Source organism: Trematomus bernacchii, unplaced genomic scaffold (genome assembly GCF_902827165.1).
Source record: "Trematomus bernacchii unplaced genomic scaffold, fTreBer1.1, whole genome shotgun sequence".
Taxonomy (NCBI): domain Eukaryota; kingdom Metazoa; phylum Chordata; class Actinopteri; order Perciformes; family Nototheniidae; genus Trematomus; species Trematomus bernacchii.
In genome coordinates this window covers 2375664-2391683 of record NW_022987828.1, presented here as the reverse complement: position 1 = coordinate 2391683, position 16020 = coordinate 2375664, and the positions used below count along the sequence as shown (strand labels likewise).

The window sequence follows — 16020 nt, the reverse complement described above, 5'->3', positions numbered from 1 at the left end:
AAATGGCAACCGTATTTTCAGTTTTGGCAACCAAAAGCTGATGCCTGGTTGCCAGCCTGGCAACCACTTTTAAAAGTTAGCGGTGAGCCCTGGGGTACTAAGTGTTGGCACTAAGTGCTGGGCACTAAGTATGGCAAAGTACTTGGTGTGAAAGCGGCTATTGGGTTCAACGCGTCATAGAGCGACCAAGTCATTTCATTGGACGAAAGGCATACTATGATAGCTGGTCACAGAGATGCGTTCAAATTTAGTCAGTAGTTCAAGGTTCTTTATTGTCAAACTAACATAGCTACAGAGTAATTATGTCGTTGAAAATCTTATGTCACAGGCTTCTCCAACAATGCAACATAATAATAATACAGATAGTAAAAGTAATACAAAAGTTTGGGGAACTGTCGAAATGGCGAACGCAGATAAAGTTGAGCTCGAAAATCCTCCAGCATCATTGAAGTCTCCGGGTTTGGGAACATTTTGGTTTCGCAGTTACGTACAAGGATGACGGACAAAGACAGGTGGACCGAACCAAAGCTGTTTGTCGGCATTGTTCAACTAAAATGTATTACGCGGCACACTCATTTGAAAAGGCATCACCCGAACGTGAATATCACCGGTGCCAAAAGAAAAATGACTGAAGTGCAAACCCAACTCCCACTAGCATTTAAGCCTCCACCACTCAGTGCCATGTTAGCAAAGCGTTACCTGGCTGTATCTGCTACCTCTGTCCCTAGCGAGAGGGTGTTCTCCACAGCATGAGACATTGTTAGTGCCAGCAGATCTGCCCTTTCAGCAAGCAATGTGGACAAGTTAATTTTTCTAAAAGAAAAACATGAAAATACAAGCAAGTCATAATGTCAAACTAGTACAGTACAGTTCAAGTACAGATTATTTCAGTTCATCGAAATGCTGCATCTTAATGTTTATTTTATTATATTTATTGGAGTGAATATTCACAGTTTAATAATAATTAAAAACCCCAAAAAAATATTTTATGTTTTGTGATCATTTTTTCTGCTGTACCGAAAACGTACCGAACCGTGACCTAAAAACCGAGGTACGTAGCGAACCGAAATGTTTGTGAACCGTTACACCCCTAGAACGTAGATCTAAAAAACTACACGCAGACTATCGATTGGAAGAGAATATGGAATAATATCTCCTTAACATCGCGTAACCACAATCACCAATTGATACAGTATAAAATGATACACAGATATTACCTGTCAACCAGAAAATACTGTCAATTAAGGATGATTCCAAGCCCCAAATGCCTTCTATGTAACCAAAACAAGTTATTGACATTGTATCTGAGATTATTGGAGTTCACATACCCTGTCTCCCAAATATTGTATTGTTGAATGATGATTATTCTCTTGACCTACTAAACCATCAGAAAAGGGTGCTTTTCACTGGTCTAACAGCAGCCAAAAAGATAATTGTAATACGATGGAAACCCCAACATACTTTATTTATTAAAGGTGGGGTAGGTAATTCTGGAGAAACCAGCTAGAATTTGAAAATACACAACCGGAAAAAATCTGCCACTTCCTTACAGAGCCCCTCCTCCAACACACACGAATGCGCACATGAGCAGAGTTGGGTGTGACAAAAAGTAATATTATTACTTTTGTCGGTAACGGAGTAGTGTAACGCGTTACTTTTATAATTCAGTAATCACACTACAGTTACTAACATTGCCCCGACACGCGTTACTTCGTTACTTTTATAAAATCAGTCATAATCACACTGACAGACAAGAGGGGTTTCCGCCGCAGGTTTATATGTACGTAATCTCCACGTGCAGTGCTGCATAAACATGGCAGAGTCAGCGATAACTTTCGAGGGGTGGAGGTATGCCCATTATTTTGAGTTCGTCCGAAGAATAGACAGGAATGTGACGGTGAGGTGCAAACTGTGTCCAGGCCAGAAGCTGTTATACACTGCTGCAAACACCTGCAAAGAACACATGCTAAGGTGAAGCTAATAGCTAAGGAGCGGACCCCCGAACCCAGAGTGAGGATGTTGTGAGTCGCAGCCGCCGACTCCCAAGCGGCACAAATTAGAATTTGGAGGACCGGTAACCAAAGCAGAGATGGACAGGCTTGTAGCATCCTTCATAGTAGAGGTAATGTTGCCCATTTGCACAGTGGAATCACCATCGCATCGTTCAGAGATATACTGCGCAGGAGACAGAGGACAGCTATAGTCAGAGCTATCTGGATCAGTCTTATGCGACAATGGAAACTGAACTAAAGAGAACATTTGAAACTTTAGCAGTCTGCGTGATCTGCCTGTAGGGAGGGGCGGGCCGGCCCTGCGAGTAAAGTAACGAGTTACTTTATGTAGAGAGTAACGAAGTAGTGTAATATATTACTTTTTTTTAAAAGTAATATGTAATATATTACTTTTATTTTAGTAACGACCCCATCTCTGCACATGAGCAATGAGGGCACGAGATAAGTTTGTGTACAGATGGAAGGCTGACAGGCAGGTAGGCCATCCAGTTATTTTAGCCGGGCCGGCTAAAATGATTGGTCGTGCTCTTTACAGTACGCCTTCCACAGATGAAATTCTTTTATGGATTTTTTGTCAAAGCACTGAAGATATTCATTGCTATCGGGATGTTAAGAGCATTCCATGGAATATAACAAAAAGTGTATCTCGAGCCGGTTTCTCAAATTTACCTACCCCACCTTTAAGCAATGGATATCATCCTTCCATGACCTACTAATCTCAGAGCTGTCAATCGCTTCTGCTAATAAGGCTAAGGGGGAAACATTAGAGGCTATTAAAAGAGCTGCTGATTTGGTAATATCATTCATGTAAATTAAGATTGTACATATATGCACACCTTGGTGCAATTGTAGATTATTAGGAGTCAATCTCAATTCAGTTTAAACAGATTAAATGTTATGAAAAAAATAATAAAACGTATGAATGTATTTGATGTGGATAAATTGTTATGCTATAATATAAATAATATATATAATATAATAGATAGATTCACTCTTAAGAAGCCGCCTTGGAAAAACCCTGACTGTACAGTAGGAGCAGTCTTAAAATAACAGCGTACAGTGGTCAAAACTCTGCATCAGCACAGAACCCGAGTACCTGCAGTAAGCAGAGGCCGCAGGCTTCATCCAATGTGCGTTCTTCATCACGGCTTGATCCCTTAAATGTCAAGCACTGTGATAACAGAACATGATATGGTAAAGTGACAAATATAAAACAGTGACCGCCCTGAGTGGGGATAGTTTAGTGTTCAGTAGTAGTGGTCTTTATGCGCTAATCCTAATCCTTTTACCGTCTGACTTTGAATTTTCTGCCCTGACCATCTACACCAACCATGTGCCAAGGTCTATCTTCATAAACCCCACAGGGTCTATAAAGTTCTACAACTTTATTAGAATTAGACCGCATTATCTTGAGCTCGCTGTGTGAATGTTTTTCAATAAAACAAGAGCATTAGAAATTGGATTCAGCCTTCTATTCAGGGAAATAATGACATAGTAACAGTCAGAGTATTTCCCCCAGGAGAGGAGAGAAGAGGGGGGAGGCTGGGAGCAGCTCATCTCCTGGGGGGTCAGTCTCATGTCACAAGGTCATGGTGATCAGATCTGGTTAAAAGGAGGGTCGCATGCAACCCAACAGCCGAGCTGGAGCATGGTTGAAATTGCTTTGGGTTGACGCAGGCTTCTTTTTAAGAACAGCACACAGCAGAGTAACGGTTAGAGATAACTACCAGGGTGTTAGGACAACTTTTAAAATGATACTGCTCATTGTCTCAGAATGAAAATGAAACTACTTATGGCTTCTGAGAAACATGTCTCATTGAAACAAAAGCTGCCCACAGTTTCCTCTCCTTCGCACTGTCAACCTAGAGACACACCGGTCTTCCTGTCAACATAGGAATGCCCTGTCCAACTGTGTGTGGTACTGAACTGCATTTACCACTGCAGCAACACTTTGTACAGCTCTCTCTACGGCCAGGTTAGGTGTGACAGTCAGTCTCTATATAGATGATTCAGCAGCACAGTTAAACTTTGCACACTTCATACTGCTGAGTGGCGACACGGTCACGATCCTCACAGGGTTTGCCAGATGTCTACAGCTTCCTTACAAACATCTCATTACTCTACAATAATAAGAATGAAAGCATTAATATGTCATGTAATAAATATAATTTTCACAAGTTTCAAAAGTATGTGTATTTGCATTAAGCTGCCGGATGTGTTTATTGGATTGGTAAGATGTGAAAACCTGCGCAGTGTGTTATACAGTTATAAGGTTTGTTGCTTTTTCAACATGATGGTTATTTGGGAAGCTGTAATGTGTGCTGCCAGCTAACTAACTGCATTGGATTATTCTGAGAGCAGGGTGCAAACATTTGTAACATTTCTCGAGAAATTATTCATTGGTCTTAGCTGTATTTCAATAATGAGAAAAATGTGTGCAGGTCTGAATATGGTGTATTATAATACTAATAAAATATAATTGAGAAAATATTGATTTAGATTAAATATTTTATCAAGCATTGACTCATGTTATTGATGACTCACCTCTGTTCGTCATAAACTTGCAGCTATAAAAATGCATTTTACAGGAACTCCTCCTTGCTTTATCACTTGCTTTCAGTGGAAGCAGTTTCTGTCACGTAATCCATCAAAACTATGGATTATTGCCAATTAGTTCAGGTATAAGTAATGCACTAGTTGGATGTGCCTTTATTACAACTGGCATCATCAATCTTGTGTCCCTAATGGTGCCGCAGCAACATGTGATGCATGTGTTGTGCAAATTAAATTAACAACATAAAAAAAAAATCTAATTTCAGCAGCCCTAGTGTATTAATGGACAGAATGCTGTGTTGAGAAAATTATCCATCAGGGAATTAGCCACGCTTTAACCTGGAGTTAGAGGACTCACTAACCTCTTACACCTAAAGTCAGGTCTAATTAGCAAACAGAACCCAGATATTGAAAGTAATGGTACCTTGGTGACAGAATGGAAATGCCTGATTCTTCAACACTGTCAGATGCCTTCAACACTTACTCTTCATGTAGTCCTATACAGCCAGTCTACTGCGGGTGTTTAACCACCTTGCTGTGTGACAGGTGTAATTCAGCAGACCAGCATAAATCTGGCTCCTGGGGGACAACACTGCAAACCACTGGCTCTCAGGCGTAGAAAAAAAGAAGCCTACATTCAAAGTGCTGGCTGTGTGTTTTCACCTGCAATACTTACTTTCGTCCTTCCATTTATTGTGTAGTTTCCCAATTTGCCGTTACAATGTCTGACCAGGTCGTCCATACGACTCATCAGAAAGCGGATCTTCTCGCAGCCGGGCTCCCTCCCCTCTATCCACGTGATTTTGTCCCCTCGGATGTCTTTAGTAGAGTCGCTTTTTTGACTGACCAGCTGTCCGTCTGTGAACTTGCCCGTTTTGTGCAAAGCTTTAACATTATCCAAAATGCCAAGCCCAGTCTCTGCTCCTAAAAAGTTGTCCACCACACAGATACCGTGCTTGTTCATACACGGGACTATGTACTCCATGGCAAGTTTCTGAGGGGATGAGCTAGTTTGTCCGTTAGGTGTGGCGGTGTTGTTGGACACGACCTCTCCCGGTCCGTCACCGTCTCCGGGTGCTTCTGTGTTTGAGTTTTGTGGTAAAGACGCACTGTCCGCCTGTTCGGGGCTTGTCTTTTCCCGGTCTTTCTCCTGTGCCTCGTCGTCCCCCGAAGGCGCAGGCTGCTCGGGCTTCTGTTTGGGAAGCTGCGCCTTGTCCATACACATTAGCTTGTGTTTCTTCCAGTGCTGTTTCTGGTGCTCCTTGCTACAGTAAAAGGAGCTCCGGCACCTACCACACTTAAGGAGGTTCTCCATTTTCCCACAAAGTTCACAGTACTGTCGCTCTCGTTCCAAATCGCTCTGCTGCTTCTCCATGTTTGCAGCTACAGCGGGTGCACTGCGCCTTTAATTCCGATCCTTCACACGCGCCCTGCTAACCGACAACTTTGGAAACGATCCGCTGCCGTTGCCACGCTACACCGAGCGAGACGGGAAAGTAAGAATCAAAACCCCGCCATAGTATAACACGTACTCCCTCTTTATATCTTGTATCAGCGAAATAATTCAACAACGGGAGCCCTGGACCGAACATTTCGGGCTGGGTCGGGCTCTTCAGAAGGCTAGCTGTCGGTCCGAGGGTAGTGCATGGCGCCGCTCCGTGTGTGCTCTGCTGGTCCAGCCTGCTCTCTCTGACGTACACACTCAAGCCCCGCCCCTGTCGCGATGCCTTCGTGGGCTGTCAGACAAATGATCGTTTATAAAATGGTACTAAACCACGTGGAAACAGTTAATCTGTCAGGTCAGGGGAATATAGGGAGCATGTCCTCGCCTCACCTATGTGTGTGAAAGTCTGGCCAATAAATAAAAGAGTCATACATGTAATCTTGTTTATACCCGTCCAGTTCTCTGTGATCATGTTAACCGACAGTTGGGTGGTAGTGAAAATTACACAAGTGCAAATAGTAGTGTGCTTAACTATGGGCAACATTTTTTAAATCTATTTGTATGCTACCCTATATATCCACACAATTTGAATTATTGCTTTTGTATAGACTACCCAACATAATAGAATATTTAAAATAGCTCCACCCTAAAACTACCTGATTACAATGCTATAACACAAATGCCTATATCCAACAATATACACATACAATTTAACTGAAATGGAATATCCTGCATGATGGGTGATTTTATTGTCGTTGCTAAAGAATATTTAGCAGATGATTTACTTATACTTGTTTGAACTTTTAAATGAAGCACTTTTACTTTTAATTGAGTTGATTTAAAATCTGATATCTGAATTCTTGAATCAACTCTGCATACAGAATAGAATAAATACAGTTGAATTATTAAACCTACATATTACAAAAACATACTTTCTTTCTGTCGTTGCCACCTCAACCATGGCCGATGTAGAGCTAGAGGCCTATATTTAATATTTAACACCAATATGACAAAATAAAGGATGCACTTTCATTAACATTGGATCCATTAGTATGTCCAGAAAACATGTGTTTTGGGAAAACAATTGTGAAGTGCATCTGCAACTCAAACTGGAAAAGTGATGTAAGCCTAATATAGTTTTAGCTTTGGGCATCACTGACATGTGTGATACACACTTTCCTTCCTGTAGTAGTTGGACGTACATCCCTGCAGCTTGATTTATAAAATAGGTTACGCATGACAAAATACAATTATTCAATAACAGAGGCATTGGGAGAAGCCAGCAGGTCGAAAGCCCGAATGAAAGACCTTGGAGGGAGCCCTTGAAGGCATCATCATTCAACGTCAACGTTAGTGTTATTTGCCCTCATTCCTGGTTTACATGTGTGAAATTCCTTTCACACAACAAAAACATGTTTTGCATAAAGATGTTGCTGGTGTTATAATAGACTGATTAATTAGTACGTGGGCGGTTACGAAGTTTATGATTGAGGTTGAGAAACAGACTTACATCGTCCATCGGAATGCATAATATCACTTGTAGCCTATATAATCTGTATCAAGCATAAATGTATACTCAGCTGAATACAACATTGTGGAAATAAGTGTGACCTATCAGTCGTGAAATACGGGAAACTGGTGTCAGAATGACAGGGGGGGCTGTGCAGAGGCAAAGTGCAAGCTCAAGTTGGCACCAGTCGTGTGGCACGTACACAGTCTGCAGGAGTCCCTGGAGGAGGGGCTATAGAGAGAAGCGAGTAATCTGATCAACAAGGGTTAGATGAAACATGCTTAATAACAACAAATGACACAGGCTAATAAAGGGTGGCAGCCTTGAGATGTCTGATTACTCAATCTGGATTTTTACTTGAAACAAAAAGTATTTTGGCTGCAAGCGCAGGCTTATCCACCCCCCCTCCTTTAAAACTATATATTTTACACAGAAACATTCATATTATTAGATTAAATATTGTATCAACTAATTCAACAATGCATGACACTGAATGTTAAATAACACCATCAATCACAAGTACAACGATATTTTGTCATATTTCACGACAATATTTCTTAAAACAAACAATTAACTGTGTTCTTCCTTGCTTTAAAATATATGTTATTGTTTTTAATTATTCAAAACACATTTAAATGTTAAAATTCCAAAATATGACTTAAGTATATTAAAGAAATGCTGTAATAAAAAATGCCCTCTTGTGTTACTACATATCCCATCAGACACTTCTTCTCGTTTCCTGCTACGCGTGTAAACAGCGCAAAAGCCCGGCGAATAATGAGGACCACGTAAATGCCTGTTGTTAAAAACAAGTACACATGCTTTATTTGGCATTTTAGCATTTTAGAACTGTTTAATTCAGTATGTTTATTGCCGCTCAGATTTGGTGACTTTTATGTTCAAACGGGTGTGTTTTTTCTAGTCACGTTGATAGTGCCTGACACATGTACAGCACTCTGCCTCGCTACACTCGTCGGCAGCACAGCTTTCTGTAACGTTAGCTAAAACAGTTCGAATACATCCCTGACCGAGCGTATAATAATTACATTCATTGAAAGAATACACTGCCGAAAGCATGAATAGGCGAGAAGGTAAGTCCAGCTTTTGAGACTCAACTAAGATAACAACGAGCTGTATTGTTGGTTGTTGTCATAAGCATGGTATAGCATTAACTGAGCCATACAACGCAACGTCAACAAACGAGTTAGCTTGAATTAAAATGCAGCATGCTAGCTGTTGAGACTGAACTGCAATGAAATAATTTGTATATTGATGTTTAAACTGTCTTTCTGTCCCTCTCTTATTACAGTACTGTTTGTCAAGATCACACTATAGCTGAAATTGTATTATTTTGTTAGTAAGTGGTAACACTGGTCTTAGCAATGATAGCTAACGGAGCTGCAACTAAAGCATTTGGATTATTGATTTAGTCAGCCCACTATTTTCTCGTTTAGTATTTTGATGATATGGCTTGCCAAATGTGAGAGTAACAAAAAAAAGTCAGAACACCAAACTTATGTCTTCAAATTAGTTTGATCAGCATACGAAACACACAAGGTGCCTCCATAAACATGCATCTGTTTGCATCTTGCAATTTATTTATCTATATCATATTCCATTCATGTATTTATAGACTCTTCTTGCACTATTTCAATTTTATTTGTATTTACTTGCACATCTTCAACATTCTCTTGCACTATTTTATTTCTATTCTGATATTTCTTGCACTATTTTATTGGTTGTATGTCCTATATATTATGTTGCATTGTTGAAGGAGCCTGGGACGTTTTTCATTGCCATATCTACACTGTAGCTACTGTGCACATCACAATAAAGCCTTGAATGTTGAGGTTAGTCACTTAACTATCATAAAAAAAACTTTAAAAAAATCGTCAGATAAACATTTTTGAGAAGCTGCAACGAAGGATTCTTTGTTTTTTTCAAAACTGACCATTCATTTATTATCAAATAGAAAGACAAATAGTTGCAGATTGTCTCATGGTTGTGGCTCTAATTCCATCCCCACCTACCAAACATAGTTGAATCTCAAAAACAAAGCTAGATCCTGCAAATCCCACAACAAAACCATATGTTTAAAACTCAAAATCTAGTTTGTAACACAGACTTTCCATTAAATACGTATGTCTTTACCGCCATTCACAATAAACACTGTTGACTTCGGTGCAAATGACTAAACTGATCGTATTGAGCAACATCGATGGAGTGGCTTTTTAATTTGACAAGGCCAGTTTGGAGAAATTGACAGCAAAGAGCCATTTATTATTGAAGACAACCTGCATACTTTATGCTTTGTGTCAGGTGAAGGAGGCTCCCGGAGAAATGCTGATGCAGCGCAGGATCGTGAAGCGAGTGCACAATCATCCTCACCGGTCATCGCTGCTTTCAAAGGTAACTGCACCATCAGCCTTTTTAATTGCAGTGGCACTGTCATGTTTTCTGGATTTCATTTGTGTCGAGTCATCAAATTAACTTTGTTTTCTGTCTTTGAAGTTTTCCAACAGGAGCTTGACACCAAACACGACAAACATGAGCGCCTTGTCAAGATCAGTCGAGACGTCACCATCGAAAGCAAGAGGACCATTTTCCTTTTACATAGAGTGACCAGGTATAAACAATTATAACAATACATCTTAATTGGTGAACCTAATTTAAATGGGAGAATTCCTCTCATTTTCAGTTAGTACATATGCAAAACACATTGCACTAACACAATATAACTTCTGTTTTCTGTACTTTTCTGATCTTGTATTTCTAACGTTTATTTTGTGTGTTTGTCTTTATTGGTAGTGTACCAAATGCAGAGGATATTTTGAATGAAGCAGAGCTGAAACTGGATGCAGTCAGGCAGAAAATTGGTCAAATTGCTGAAGAGCTCAGAGGAGAGGACATCTTTCAGTTCCACAGAGCGTTCACTGGAGGTGAGTTACCGTAGACCTTTACAAACCCTTACCTTCATTTGCATAAAAGAGCATATAAAACATGTTTAGGGTTAAGCTTTGGGAAAAATAGTTCTGAAAATATATAATAGACTAATGTATATAATAAAAGCAGTTGGTAACCATCGCTAGTGTGTTGCCACAGCCCTTTGCTCTGCAATATAAGCTGAAGATGTTATTCTACCACCTCTCATGTCTCTATACAATTGATATTTTTACAAGATAATGAACCTCAATAAACATTAATCAAACTTCTGAGCTGTGGTGCACTTTTTTATTATTTTGAATACTTTGGTTTATGAAGAAATAAACAAACTCATGTGATGTGACTCATGTGATCGACCTCAGCTGTACTTTGTGTTAAGTTTTAATGAGCAAAGCATGCTAACTCAGTAAACTGAGGTGGTGCACATGGTGACGTTTTCCCCTGCTGCAAGCATGCTGACGTTGGCGTTTAGTTCAAAGCACCGCTGTGCCTAATAACCGCCTCACAGAGTATTTAAAAATATCTTTGAGTAAGCATCTGATTGAATGCTCATATTAAGAACATATTTGTAAATTAGTTCAATATATTTTGTAAATTATATTATTTATATTAACTAAAAAATATAAGTTTTCTACAAAAAAACGTATAATAATATATACAAAAGACATACAAATACCAACATAGAATACAGTTACATATGCATGTATGAACATATACACATACTTAAATATATCTTAAACACACGCTTGTATAGACATGAATTTATACATATATATATACCCATAAAGTATATATATAAATATATCCTTACTTCCATGAATCTGTCTTTAGATATTATATATTAATTCCTATATTATTTATCCACAATGTAGCCTATAAAGAATTGTAATTTTCCTGGATTCTGATCTTTTCTATAATTTTCTAACTATATTTTATTTCTCTATACATCACATGCTGACTAATCATATCCTTCATTCTGAATGAGATCGTCTGTAAGGTTCCCCTGTAGTCTTTAGCCTTAAATATAATCTGTACATCCATCATTATACTGTTAAAGGTCAAACGTTTTGTTTCCCAGTCTGCTACAATTAGTGGATCAACGCATTGTTTTTCTCCAATATAATGACTAATTACTGAAGTGAGAAACAAGCTCCAGCAGAGTGCATGTGTCATATAATTAGCAGCTTTCACTATGAAATGATCGCCTGAATGTGCTCATGCTTAGGATTGAATGCAGAGTAACTGACAGTGTGAGAGCGTGGCTCTGATGCAGGCCTGGATATGATAGCTCTGATAAACTTGTTTTCCCACTAGAATCAATATCAGTTTTTGTTAGCGTAGCCAAAGTGTCTGCAGTGTTTAGAGAAAAACATTACTGTGAGCGAGAGTGAGCTGTTATCTAGCAGCTGGGGAACTCATTTTTAGATTGTGGTCACTTAGGAATCACCGCTGCATCCTCTGCGACGTGACCATTGGCAGTTCCCAGCAATTAGACGCTTCATTTTTTTCCATTTTTATCATCTTTATTAGATTGAGACTGGGCCCGCTGCACGGACTCACCAGATAATCTTGGCTGGACGAGAAGTCTCCAGTCATGTTTAATGGGTCTGCTTTTTTTTATATATAGGGACCATTAGAGATAGTGTGGACTGAATGTGAACGTAATTGCCACTGATAACCGGGGTCCGCGGCCCTTTGAAAAGCTTTTTAGCCCGTGTACTGGTGGGGCATTTCCCAGGGTTCACCTGCAACTCAGTGAACCGCTCTGTGGTCAAACATTCAACTTGAATAATCTGTAACTCATCTGGAGCAATTAATGCATGCATTACACTACTGTTCCATTCAGGCCATACCGCTCTGAGCCCTCAACTTTTCCAACCGCTATTCCAGTGAAATCCCTCCAATTTCCACTTGGTATTTTCCTTGAGTCATTGTTGAGACATGTACAGTCATTTTCTGAGTGACCAGAGGTAACCGCTGCTTCAGACTAAATAGCACAAACCGCTCCTGGCAGCAAACGCAGGAACTGAGCTCCGCCTGCCTCAAAGCCTGTGAAACCTTTTCATGTCATAGCCTGTCCGCCTCCGATCGAGTTGAATTTAAACAAAAGTGTCACATCTGTAGGGCAACCGGCAGCGTTTAGTTGTTTGTAGTGTTATTATGTTGATAAATCCTAACGGTATAATGTTAATCAAAGCAGTATGGTTTCCATGAGCACCACCACTTGTGTCGTGGACATCCTGATCTGGCAAGCACATGCAGTTTGTTTTGGAAGCGAGAGAAAGAACAACAACGTCTTTTTAATACAAATGTCCTTAATGTAATCTAGCTGTGGATATGTGAGATTAAAATATTTTGGAAAACTTTATTTTAGGCACCAACATACAGCTCCGGAAAACATTAAGAGACCACTCCAAATGTTTGTTTAACCTTCATCTTTACATGTATGACAGCCATTAGTGTCCAGTGTCTGTTCAATTCCAACACAGAGAAATGTTGTCAGCAGTTTATAGAATAAAATAAACATGTTTTCATTTTACTCAAACACATATCTATAAATAGTAAAACCAGAGAAACTGATAATGCTGCAATGGTCTCTTATTTTTTGCAGAGCTGTATATTCATAAATTGATGCTAAACCATGTTTCAAAATGTGTTTTCTAAATAAAATAGTCATATTTCTTTAAATCCTGCAGTATTCTTTATCCGTTGACTTCCCAACCAAGGTTGACTCTTATATTTATAGAGTTACAAATCATTTCCCACACACTGCCAAACTTGCAGTGAAGAAAGACGATTTAGCATATTCAAGAACAATCCTGACTCTTCCTTTTGCCTATGCTCTATCCCTGTTCCTTTTTCTCTTTCCTGATCATGCTCCAGAATCAGCCATCACCAAAAAGAAAACAATGTAAAAAAAAGAAAAAAAGACTCCTGCTAATGCATAATACTTTTTGACTGTGAAAGTGTACAAATAATTTAGAGCTGCTTAGGTAAAAAAAAAAATAGCATTAAGCAATATTTTCAAACTTTAAGTTTGTTAACTGCTTGTACATTGTACCAAATATTACAAACCTTACTGTACTTACCAAGGGTACAGATAGTGCTTTTAGCCAAATGAACCCCGAGCTAACAATAGCACTGCGATGCTACGGACATAAAACAGAGTCAGTTTACACACCGTTTGTTGAAATGTAAACACATGTCGATGCACCATTAAATTACAATGACAGAAATCTCATCTGAAACAGCCAAACCGTTTTCAGTTTGGAAAATATGTATGTCTTCATAGCTTAGAGTATAAAGCTGATTGACAAAATACACTTGGCAGGCCTTTTAAAAAAAGTTGTAATTAGTCAACTATTAAAAAGTCAAGGTAATTGAAGTTGAGATGAACCACCATCTCCTCTCTTCAGCACGCCGCTGTAAGACACGCTGAGATAGGAGGCCCTTTGAAGTTCAATTGCCGCTCCAAAAGTAAACTTCATGCACAAAGTCTTCCGTTCTGTGATTATTTGATTGTTGTTTACACGGGGCCAGAAAACAGATGAGAGGTCATCTCAACCCGCTGCAAAAAAGGCCAGTGTTGTTCAATTCAAAGACAGCAACAGGAAACAGCTTTTATTTGAATCATTATCTACACGTGTGATCTTTACTGTGCAGATACCATGCAGTGTTTACTTTATACACACTCTACGTGCCATTTCGGAAATGGTAGTAATTCTTAGTAATTCACAAATGAATGGAAAACACATTCAGATTTAACAGCTGCAGCAGAGAAATATATGGATGTATCTCCCAGGTTTTGTTGGGTATTATTCAATATGCTTATCTTCATGCATTAGGGATCCAGGAGTATGTGGAGGCCGCCTCTTTCCTGCACTATATCCGTCATCGCAGCCTTATCAGCCTGGAGGAGATCAACGCCAGGCTGGTGTTCATGAAATCAGAGAAGGAAGATTCTGAGGTAACTTAAAAAAAGGCTTTCTGGTTAAGTTGCATGCTTGTTAAATAGGCCTAATTCTTATTTTTGTGTTTTTTCTTTCCAATTTTTCAAAGATTTAAATGTAGTCATTTTGGGAAATACACTGATTTGCTTTCTTGCAATGACTTTGATATAAACCACTCTCATGTCAGTATAGTTTATATGAAGTTACAGCCAGCAGGCCAGTTTCACATTCAGTGTACAGACATCAGAGTAATATTGAGCGCCTCATCTCACTACAGCTAAGAAAGCATTTAAATGCGTTCTCTCAACTGTTTCTTTAAAAATATCGTTCTTTTGTATGAAGCTTTCAAACCAGTAGCACTTGCACTCAAAGGCAAGATCGGTTGGTACTCTGTGTTGCATTTATAAGCATTATGTGTCATTATGTCATTTTGATCCACTCAGCCTGGTGTTTTCAAAAATAGTAGCTGCCTGTTGATGCAGACAAAATTGCTTGAACTTCAACATGTGTAGTAAAAGCATCATCATGCTCGAGAAAAAATTGACTTTGCTTATTTGTGGCTCCGGGCTTTTATAATAATAATGCAATTGTGGCTAGACATAAGTGCCTTGACAGTAAGGCAAAAGTTACTAAAATATTATGCTGGATACAACAAATGATAATAAAAACAAAAATCAAGAAGTTAGACTAGAAGCAGAGCTATACAACATAAGTCACCTTTGGTAATCATTGTTTTTAATGATTAATATTGAAAGTAAATCCTGAAGGGTAAGAGTAGGGATCTGCAAAATCTGCCTCGAAGCTTTGAAAGAAAATCATCCAAATAAGTATTGTAATCTTTGTCAATGTGGACGTTTATGTTGTATTCTTCCTCACCATGTTTCCCTCTCAGGGCCCTGCTGACGCCCTGCAGCCAGGGGGCCAGGTGCTGACCTTCCAGGTGTCGCCCTCCGACTACCTGCTGGGCGTGGCAGACCTGACGGGCGAGCTGATGCGGATGTGCATCAGCAGCGTGGGCAACGGAGACATCGACACGCCCTTCCAGCTGAGCCAGTTCCTGCGGCAGATCCACGACGGCTTCTCCTACATCGGGAACACGGGCCCGTACGAGGTCTCCAAGAAGCTGCACGTGCTTCGCCAGAGCCTGGGGAAGGTGGAGGACGCCTGCTACGCTCTGCGCGTCCGCGGCTCCGAAATCCCCAAACACATGCTGGCTGATGTGTTCTCCAGCAGGACGACGCACATGGAGCCAGAGGAAGGAGTGGTTTAAATCCTGCACAGCTTCGACATCATTTATGTTCTCTTTGGTGTCATTGTCTCCCCTGGTTTGGTTCAAGTTTACATTTATTTTTAATGGGATTTGACATGTTTGATATGTTCTGGCTTTTTGTTTTTTGTTATTACAGTAAAAATGCTGTTACAATAGAATTTTTTTATGTGATAAAGATCTGATGACTTCATTTGTTTTGCATGAATAAAAGAATTCTATGCCAAATATGTCATGCTCTCCTAGTTTTTTAAGCTGCTTTGATAGTGTGTGTTTATTTTACTTTCTCTATCAGACACAGATAATCTAAGGTAGAACCATTGGCTGCCTGCACTCACTGC

At 39.6% G+C, this 16020-nt stretch overlaps 2 protein-coding genes across 2 annotated transcripts in view; one reads left to right on the top strand and one right to left on the bottom strand.

Annotated features, from left to right (window-relative positions):
• Positions 1-6228, bottom strand: part of egln1a (egl-9 family hypoxia-inducible factor 1a) — a 33182-nt gene extending 26954 nt beyond the window's left edge. The window contains 1 exon segment of the mRNA XM_034152704.1: positions 5242-6228. Within this exon segment, the coding sequence (XP_034008595.1) occupies positions 5242-5940 (699 nt within the window). The 5' untranslated portion in view covers positions 5941-6228.
• Positions 6229-8299: 2071 nt separating this feature from the next.
• tsnax (translin-associated factor X) lies at positions 8300-15909 on the top strand. The gene is made up of 6 exons (XM_034152702.1): positions 8300-8610; positions 9839-9928; positions 10031-10145; positions 10328-10458; positions 14308-14429; positions 15305-15909. The coding sequence occupies exons 1-6, from the start codon at positions 8595-8597 to the stop codon at positions 15680-15682; spliced, it is 852 nt and encodes a 283-aa protein (XP_034008593.1). The 5' UTR covers positions 8300-8594; the 3' UTR covers positions 15683-15909.
• Positions 15910-16020: the final 111 nt, after the last annotated feature.

Bases quoted from the DNA above. Each gene is read 5' to 3' on its own strand.
- tsnax (XM_034152702.1), top strand. The intron at 9,929-10,030 runs GTAACTGCACCA...CTGTCTTTGAAG, and splicing joins GGTCATCGCTGCTTTCAAAG to TTTTCCAACAGGAGCTTGAC. The intron at 10,459-14,307 runs GTGAGTTACCGT...TTCATGCATTAG, and splicing joins CCACAGAGCGTTCACTGGAG to GGATCCAGGAGTATGTGGAG.